This window comes from Rhopilema esculentum, chromosome 9, assembly GCF_057945365.1.
Source record: "Rhopilema esculentum isolate cy_ngs chromosome 9, ASM5794536v1, whole genome shotgun sequence".
NCBI classification, from domain to species: domain Eukaryota; kingdom Metazoa; phylum Cnidaria; class Scyphozoa; order Rhizostomeae; family Rhizostomatidae; genus Rhopilema; species Rhopilema esculentum.
In genome coordinates, this window is record NC_142823.1 from 7,688,651 (window position 1) to 7,698,411 (window position 9,761).

General features: G+C 37.0%; 1 protein-coding gene across 3 annotated transcripts; it reads left to right on the plus strand.

Moving 5' to 3' along the window:
- Window positions 1-16: 16 nt before the first annotated feature.
- On the plus strand, window positions 17-9,211 carry LOC135688702 (uncharacterized). Of its 3 annotated transcripts, XM_065205624.2 has the most exons (7): window positions 87-158; window positions 2,240-2,321; window positions 2,986-3,028; window positions 4,063-4,196; window positions 4,689-4,916; window positions 7,903-8,143; window positions 8,648-9,211. In XM_065205624.2, exons 4-7 carry the CDS (start codon window positions 4,077-4,079, stop codon window positions 8,986-8,988), a joined length of 930 nt encoding a protein of 309 aa, XP_065061696.2. In that variant the 5' UTR covers window positions 87-158; window positions 2,240-2,321; window positions 2,986-3,028; window positions 4,063-4,076; the 3' UTR covers window positions 8,989-9,211. The 3 variants fall into 3 exon arrangements, with proteins under 3 accessions (XP_065061695.2, XP_065061696.2, XP_065061697.2); XM_065205625.2 differs by lacking the exon at window positions 2,986-3,028 and having other exon boundaries at window positions 88-158; XM_065205623.2 differs by lacking the exons at window positions 2,240-2,321; window positions 2,986-3,028 and having other exon boundaries at window positions 17-158.
- Window positions 9,212-9,761: the final 550 nt, after the last annotated feature.

Sequence of the window (9,761 nt, forward strand, 5' to 3'; positions counted from 1 at the left end):
ATTGTGTATTATATTATATTCAGGGGGTTGCCCTGAGTCCGCTTATAAAACCACCGCAACGAATCTCTTCATCCTTTCTCGGTTGATCGCTGCTTGTAAGCTGGTCGTTTGTGAGATATCGCAGTTAGAATACTCACTTTTCTTACTCATTTTCAAAGGTTTGTTGGCAAATACTATATAATTACCTGATCTCAATGATAACTAACACATGCTGAAATTCACAAGGTGCTTTTTCGAAACATTAGTTGCATTTTCGTGCTTATAAGAAAGACCCTTCTAGCTCGCTAGGCCCCTACTATAATGGTTGATTGTATTGATTTGTCCTTTGTGTCGAACCTTATCAGGTTTTTTCTTAAACAGGCTTTAGGCAAGTTTTTATGTTTGAAACAAAACCAGAACGACTGAAATCTCGCCCTCTTTGCAAGCTCTGGGCGTGCCGAATTAGTGTGAAAATTTCTTGTTTTCTTCAATGAAACCTATGTTAAGCATTGCTGAACCTGTTAATGAACCCGCAATTCAGTTCCATAATTCTGTTCTATTCGTTTCCTGTCTTCATTCAATGTTTGGCAAGAAATCAAGAATTTGTTTGTAGAAGTTTTCAGCCTGTACATTTGTTCAGCTCCATTACTTAAAAGTTTTAGTAACTAACCCCACAACAGATGTTAATATTTCTAAAAGCGAGCAAATATACCGCCAAAGATTGTTTTTTGTCTAAAACTGATCATGCTGGATACTGTACCCGATATTGGCGTACATTCCAAAGGCAGATATTACCATATTTATTAGTCTATTGTTTAGCATATTTCTGCAATAAAAGAGTATCCTTTTAACGAGCAAAATAGGAGGACGTCAATATGTACGTGGAAATGTTGGTACAAAAAATGAGGCCAACGATACATTTTGTTTAGTCTAGCAAAGCAATAAAATATGAACCAGAAAAACTTTTGACAAAGGACTCGATTCCTGCATTTTCAACCCGCCTTAGACATTTTCCACATCTTCTAGAAAGGTTAGATTATACAACAGCAGCTAGCTTTCTGCAGTTGCATTTCTTTGCCAAAATTAATGGCACTTTTCTCACATGGCACAACGACTCATCAACATGTTCTAATGTTAGTCATGCGTACTGGGATTTCCCATGTACTCGCGAACCGCCATTTGTGAAATTGTTTCCTACATGTGCTTGCTTGTTACCAGAGATAGGTAGACTGGTGGCTTTAAATTTTATCGCGATTTGCTCCAATCATCCACATGCTTTTTTTCTCCATTAAAATTGATAAGGTAGATCTGATAAAGCAAAGTTGTAATACTCAATTTGTTATTGGCTTAACAGTCCATTCGTTATCTTGCAATTTTAATAAAACTTATTATAAAACGACCCTGTTTAGCAAGGTGACATGCAGGGGCAGAACAAGCTTAAATATGTGGGGTGGACAGGGTATCAGGGGCATACCCATATATTTTAAAATGCAATGACCACTAAACTGCTGAAAACTGTTATATCTGAATTGTGATCTATATTGAATTTAAAAATATTCTATTTTTAATTAGACATAGAACCTTTAAGTGTAATTATTGACCAAGTGGGGAAGTTACCATTATGCTACTCATCACAACCTACTGTAATTTTCTCATTTATTTGGTATGAAATAAAATTATATGAATAATTAAAAAAAGTGAGGTAGATATGTCTCTATCAGTCAAATTGTGTCCACCCATGACACTGGATCTGTTAAGCTGGCATTTCCTTTATGAAAGAAATGTGAATATGAAATATGATCATGTGAATAGATGCAGTTTTTTCTACAGAAGGTGGGCTGCAGTACAACATTTGAGGGGGGAGTCCTGTTCCAAAGGCTGTCTTTCACTAAGGTTGTTTGGAGGGGTTTTTATTACCCTGAACCTTAGAATTATGATGTTTGGTCTCGATGTACTATAACAATTGATAATATCACTTTTTAAAAGAAAGCTAGTTTTTTCTAATCAGCTCTTTGTCATTTTTTGGCCTGTTAAAATCTCTTGTAAGAGTGAGTGCATGTATGAAGCAACTTGGTCATGTTTTACACATTCTCAACATGGTTATACATTGAACTTTTTTCTGAAGACGTCTGAAGCATCTGCTGATCTAGCAATCTTGTAATTTTTCCTTCTGGCTAGAGCCTTCTTCTTTCTTCATGCTCTTGACCCTTGGGTCCTCTCATTCACGTTTCATTTTAGTGCAAAACCTAATCTGTATCAGTCTTAGAACAAGAAATGGCAGAGTCTCCAACAAGTTGTTGGACAAGTGAACTGCATCAGGAGTGGTGTGACACTGCAGACTGGTAATTTTTTGTTATTTGAAACCTAGGTACTGATTGGGATTCCTAGAGAAAGTACCCGAAAATAGTTTAACAAGTTTAGGTGCTTTATTTTAGATTTTCCTTTTTTAACAACATTATTTTGCCACTCCTTGAAAATCACTTCTACCCACAACCTTATCAATCCCTGTCAGTAGGACAGCCTTAATTAAGATAAACATTTGATTCGAGTGCCACCTGCATTCTTGCAAGGTTTTTAAGCTTGAATAGGAAATATATCTCCTGTCACCTTGTCACTTTTGCACACAAAAGGCTGAATACCCAAGACCATCAAGAAGAAATTAATGATGCACAGATGCACAAAAATTTTCTAATACACTTGCACAAAGTTTCATCATTGTTTCCAGAACAAAGACCTGAGTCAAACTCTACCAGATCTAAGAGGGGGCTCTTTGCCCTATTGTGGTTGGTAAAATATTATCCAGTTAACCTTCCTATAAGGCTTAGACAACAGAAGAGGGTGTTCATTTCTTGGAACAGCTTGGACCAGGCCCCTGTCCTACCTTTATGGGGTATCATGGTACTGGTGGGTAAAATTCCCGTTTGGAGGCCCTTGAGTTGAACTTTTTTTATTGATACCTGATACCTATGCGTTGATTTGCAAATCATACGCCTGTGCATCTTTTAGGGTATTTTGCTACCAGAAGAGGCAATATGCTGCGACATTACAGGCATGACTTCAGTTTTATTAAGATTTTTTTACATTTCTTATTCTTATAATTTTGGGTATGCCTTTGCTACCCCGAATAAAGAAATTAAACAGCAAACAATGTTGGAACATCAAACGTGGCTTGTTGACCATCAACAGCATCCAATACCACCTAGTAACCTAACTAAAAGCTGATATCATCAGCATCGTAACAATTTTTAAACAATTAAGGTACAGACCTCTCTAACGTTCAGCATCAAATGCTGATATCAAATGACATTTGGTTTCTTGTAAGTCCCCAAACTAAAGAAATGCAATTTTCATGCATGCCACATGCCTGCTACAAGAATATTTGTTATATGTATAATTTTGATCAAAGAAAATGGCTGATTTTTTATAGGGAAAAAATGTAATTGAATATAATTATTTCATGAGAGCACCACTTAATTTGTGCCAAAATGGTCCCTTAGTAAAATAAGGTATTTTGTAACATCATGAATAACATCATGAGTAAACAGGTAGGTTTCCGAACTGACCTAAAACATAATAGCAAGCTTGTAAACTGCTAGTTTTTTAGTAGCCTGGACCTCAAACTTTAAAATTATTTTCAGGTGATGCATTTTAAGCAAGATATTGATCAGACTTTGAGATTTCAAAGACTAGAAATTACAAACTTTCAAAAGTTATTAAGTCAAAGTCACCCAACATGTTTTTCTTTCTAAAATCTTCTCTATATATTGAGCCATTAGCTCAGTACTAAATGTGAAAATATTCTTGACTTTGTTTCTTTTTCTTATCTTCTGTTCAATTTTCTTAACCCCTGAGCAAAAAACATACCTTCTACACCTGAAATTAATTAAAGTAATTATTGAAGAATTTATTATTATTGAGATTATTCTAATTAAAACAAAAAGCAATCAATTTGAGAATCGTTCTAACCATAACTGTTGGTTACTGAAAAGTTAAATAATCTTGATTTAATAACATAGTTTAACATATATTACTTAACCCTAGTTCTTTGACGCATATTAATTATAGCAATTATATTTTTCACAGAATAAGCAACCACCATGAGCAGCTACAACAACTACGAGAAGGCATCAAATAATTATGACCTTGGAAGATACCCATCAGGTGCTGAAGTGCAGATAGCGATGCTCCAGGGGTACTTGAAAAAACCCTTAGAGCAGGTTAATTATCATTTTTTGATTAATTTCAAATATTTAATTTAATCATACTCATTATTTTAAAGAAGGGACAAAATTATATAACTATGATAAAAGATAAGATGTTTTTTAAAATGTGTGGGATGTGAAGAGAGAAATAAATTGTCACAAACTTTGAACAATTTGTAATAATTTGCAGTTGGTAATGGAATAAGCAATTATGTTTGCAAAAATAAGCAATAAGCCTGAAATTATTTAAATGAAAAGGTGAATGTAGTGAAAATAAGAACAGCAGGAAGCGAAAAAGTTTTATTTTAGGCAGTGAGGCCCATTATTTTGCTTTTTCATTACTTTGTCTGCCGTGGCCTTAATTAATCTGCTGTGACCTTACTTAATCTGCTCTGGCCTTACTTAATCTGCTCTGGCCTTACTTAATCTGCTCTGGCCTTACTTAATCTGCTGTGGCATTTCTTAGTCTGTAGCATTAGGTATGGAATATTGTATTTTGTCTTGCAGGTCCGCATTCTGGATGCTGGGTGTGGCACTGGCAACTACAGCAAAGTGATGTTGGAAGCTGGAGTGGGCAAAGTTCACATGATTGATGGCTCTGAAGGCATGCTGAACCAGTCTAAGGCCAAGTTGCACAAATACATTGAATCAAAGAAGATTTTAGACATCAAGAAACACTTCCTTCCAACATTGCCCTTTGAAGATAACATGTTTGACGTGGTTATGTTCATGCAGGTAGTGCTTCATTGTTAAACCCACTAAAATGCCTTTTGTTTTGTGAATGTGGTACATTAAGTACCAAAAAATCTGGTACCAAAAATTTTCGGTGGAAAAATTCCGGTCATATGTTTTAAATTTCGGTGTAAATTTCGATGAGAACCTGAATAATTTCGATGGAAAGAAAACATATCGGCGAGTGAAGAAGTGAAACAACTTCTGTAAGTTATTTCTATCTTCATCATAAAATTTTCTGGAACGCAATCATGAAAGTTATAAAAATCTAATATTTTGATCTCAGTCCAATAAATGGAATGAAGAGTAGGCAAGAATGTCATAAACCCTTATTTAGTGGATAACTTTTTATTTTATTTATATAACCCATGGAGAATTTAATTGGAAGAGTTTACAGTTCGCAATCGCAAAGAGGGGATTATATATTCTGATCGATTGTGAGTTAAAAATTGAGGCGTCCAACTTGAAAACGGTGGAACGTTAGAAAGAAATTATTGAGAGAAATAATGTAGAGCCAGTAGCAGCATGAGTTCTGTCCTGTCTCTGTTCTGTCAAGCAACAGCAAATTAGAGAACTCTTGGACGGAGAGGGCGCTAGACAAGAAAGTGGGGATAGGCTCAATATCTTATTTGTTGGTGACAAAGGAGAACCAGAAACTGACAATTGATATCTATTGGATATATGTATAGTAATACTCAAACAATATCAAGGAAAAACTTGTTTGTTATTTTCAAAATCCATACGCGATGTCAATACCTAGGTGACAGGGTAATGCATGACATCATGCTGCAATGCATCATGTCATATGAAATGTAAAACGCCATACAAGATGAAACACCACTCGAAGTATAAAGCCATTTAACAAGTAATGCCACACAGAATGAATGAGCAGTGGGAATATGATATGTTATAGAGAATTTGAAAAGCCGCATGAAATGTTAGACTGGGGATTTAAATGCCGTAGAGTAACATAATGGCATTAGAATTTTGTTAAAGACCATGTAAAACGGGGGTGAAGGGCATGTGAAATTATTATACACTATACGAAAAGTACAATTGTAATATAGACACAAACGACGCTCCATACATTCTGTTTGCATATACTGGTTACACTCTGGTTGAATAGCTCTCAGTAGATGTCCGAGGGAGGGGGAGGGGGTCAAAAATTCATCTTTTTGCTAGACATCCTTTGTGAATGGCCCCTAAAAAATGTCGGTTTCTAAAAAATTCAATGGGATTAATTTTCGGTTTCCGTACTTCACCGAAATTAAATACCACCGAATTCTTTAGTAAGTGATGTTTTCTCGTAAGTCACACCATGTCACACACCACAGACCGCCTAGGTACAAATTCTGAGAATTGTTATGAGGTAGTCAAAGTTGTTGAATTTGACCTCAGTGACTGGACGTTTTGGTCACGGAATCGATAATTTGTTTTTACCCCAGGCTTTCGAAACTTTCGGTGGCCCTGGCTGGAGCTTCCCCTCAATGCAATGACTGCAATTTGCCATACGGAGGTGCCTCCGGTGAAAAATGTTTCACCAAGCTGAGAAGGGTCAAGAAAAAGAGTGAACTAAGATCCATAATGTCACAGTAGCGCGTTGTTGCCTTGTGTTTAATGGCAGCATATTTTGATCTCCTGGGGGTTTTAGACCCCAATAAAATCATCCAGACGTTTTCAGCAGTTAAGTAAAGACGAAATACATTAGCGTCATGAACCAAGGGGCAAGGATAGTTTTTTTGGGAATGTACTTAAATGCGAATTTGATACAAGTTTATTCGTGTCTTATAGTTTTTATCTATCAAACTATACTATGCATGTGACACAATGTTTTTGGTATATTTGAAGGAGCCTCCATCAACATTGGGCCCAGGGCCCTAACAGACGTAAATGCGGCCCTGTATTAACTACAGGTCGTCCATATTTAGTGAGAGGAAAGGTAGATTGAAGGTGGAGTTGCGATCCTTAGTTGAAATTGAAATACACTATGCTTGTAAATAGACGACGGATTAATAGAAATATTAGGCAGAAGTCTCCTCGATTGCGTCAAACTGCAACCTACGAGTACAATGTATAGCACCCATCGTGGGACGGTGGTGCAATGTATCTCCCCACCAAAAATCTCCTCGACTGTGTTAAACTGCCACCCATACGTACAGTTTATGGCACCCATCGTGGGACGGTGGTACAATGTATCTCCCCACCAAAAATCTCTTCGACTGTTTCAAACTGCGACCTATACGTACAGTTTATGGCACCCATCGTGGGACGGTGGTACAATGTATCTCCCCACCAAAAATCTCCTCGACTGTGATAAACTGCGACCTATGCGTACAAAAATGATGTTTTTATCGATTGGGCTCAGGAAGCAAGAAGAGCTATATTAATGACTGACATTTATTGACATCAAGTGAAAAAATAAGGTACAAAAACCTTCGTTTGGATATGCAACACTTTAAGTTAGTTATTAGCAATAAACAACTAGTTAAGGGAAGAAAAATTGTATCGGGAGAAAAATTCCTCTTCGTGTTTTTTTCTATTTCTTATTATTAGCGGAAAAGTGCAAAAGCCAGTTTCTCTGCATATTTCGACTTGGTTTCTAATAAAGATTACTGTGTACCGGTCTGTCATGAGAGGTTACGCATAATGAAGACAGCTAAATCTGTTTTGATAAAACAACCAAAGATATAGTTTGGTAAATAAAGTGGATTTGATTGGTCATGTTGCTAATCATCTAACTCTCATATTGTAATCTCTAGTTCATTGTCATCTAAAGTCTGGTTGTTCTGGATCATTCACGTGGAAACCTCGCTTCAGCAGCGTTGATAAAAGATTTTTCCAACCGCTGAAGAAAGATTTTGCAACTGACAAAGCCACGTAATCAGCAACACTTTATTCAACATACCGCTTTCAGCTTTCTCGAGGCTCTAACTTTTTATATATGCACAGAAACTAAATGCCATAATGAAATGTGTTTATCATTCACCAGGTTCTCCACCACATCGACACCCAGTGTGACAGCGGGATCCAAAGCTACCCCAACGCTGTTAAATCGGTTCATGAGGCGCTGCGTGTTTTGAAACCGGGTGGTGTTCTAATGATTGATATGCACTCGGAGGAGCAAGCCGCCAAAGGCTATTGGTTCTACTCGTTGATCCCCAAGGCAACAGCAAAGTTTAAGCGAAAGGTCATTCCAGAGGGAATGATGTTCGAGGAACTAAGGAAAGCAGGTCTGTATATTTGAACCTCATTTTGCACTCGGTTGTTTGAAACATCGTTTTCCAAAGGTTTTTCCTGCCTAGTGAAATACATAATGCACACTGCCCGAATTGGCTTTCAATCGAAATTCTAGTCAAAATGACGTCACTTAAAATTCTTGGCCGTTCTCTGTCCTACCTGTTCTCTCCTCCGTCAAATGGCTTTTATGAGGGAAATGTGCTCAAGCATATATTTGAATCTGGACTAGGCTAGAAGGCATTAATATGATCCATAATAGCAAAGGTGGAATTGTGTTCTAGGCAGACGTCAAATCTGATTCGTTGTGATATTCTTCTTAGTTGTCCAATCATATAGTTGGTATAAGTCAAGGGAACTTGTGGTAGCAAGACACTCCTTCTAAGATTGTAATTTCAACATGTAACGCCACTTGGACCATTTCAATTCGTTCCTTTTTTGTAAGCCACAATGCCTACAGTGCCTTGTATGAGAAAACGAATATAATTTTATGTTTACAGGCTACTGCAATGTGTCATTCATCTCAAGGCCTGACAGCTGTCTGATTCTTAAAGATCAGTACTCGAATATTGAGGGCCCACTTAGCCCAGAATGGAGGTGTATTGATTCAATATGGGGTCTTGTCGATGACGATGAGCTGAAAGAGGCCATTGCCAAAGTGGAAGAGATGAAACAAGAGGGAATTTTGCATCAGTACTATGAAGAAACTGACGCTACTCGCAGGCGCATTGGCCAGAGTATTACAATCTTTGCCCAAAAACCTGTGGAAGAGCATCACAGTAATGGCATTTCAAATGGCATTTCAAATGGCACCAACGGCAATATATCTAACGGGGTTTGAATCGTTTTATTTGATTTAATAATGAGTATGCTTTCAATATTTATCTAGCATATAATGTATCAAATGAATTTTATTGCCACACGTAGAACGTCCGTATCTACACTTGCGGTTTAAACTCTTATGCTTATGCTCCCAATGGCTGTAACAGCTTATAATCATTTCAGCATAGCATTTTATTACTCATTGTTTGTTGTACTGTATAACTTAATGTTGTGTTTTTTTTTAAAGAAAACAAAGGCTAGCCTATCGTTGTTATTGCTAATTATGTTGTTGCTGTTGTTGTTAGTAGCTTTTTGAATGTCCTTATTGTATTTGTCTTTTATCATGTGACACATACGCTTTGAAATGTCATCTATGTCAGAGCCCATGACAGTGGTCAATAGCCGAAGTTTTCAATATGTCATCTGTTTTCTAAGTTATCACTATATTTTCAACCTGTTTGCAAAGTGAATACGAGGTCGCCGCGTGATCAGTCTAATGTCCACCAAAAGTACTGCAGCACGCTCATCGTATTCTTGTATACTTCTCCTCTTTTATCGAGGCTCGGTACTTTCAATTTTCATAATTCCGGTTCAAGAATTCTCTTCTTCAATGACAGACGCCCTTTACCGCCGTTCCCAATGTCTTGTGTTTCATGTTTCGTATCTCTCCTGACTGAACAGTATTTTCGAATTTAGATCTCAAATTTTTTATTTTCCGACAGCGGTCAAACCAGTTATACCGATCAAATCGGTATTTCTAACCTTAGCCCGGTTTTCCCAAGAGCCGAATTT

Excerpts from the sequence above, each read along its gene's own strand:
- LOC135688702 (XM_065205623.2), top strand. The coding sequence starts at position 4,077 with ATGAGCAGCTACAACAACTACGAGAAGGCATCAAATAATTATGACCTT. Across the intron at positions 4,917-7,902 it reads ACGTGGTTATGTTCATGCAG|GTTCTCCACCACATCGACAC; the intron begins GTAGTGCTTCAT and ends ATCATTCACCAG. Across the intron at positions 8,144-8,647 it reads CGAGGAACTAAGGAAAGCAG|GCTACTGCAATGTGTCATTC; the intron begins GTCTGTATATTT and ends TTATGTTTACAG.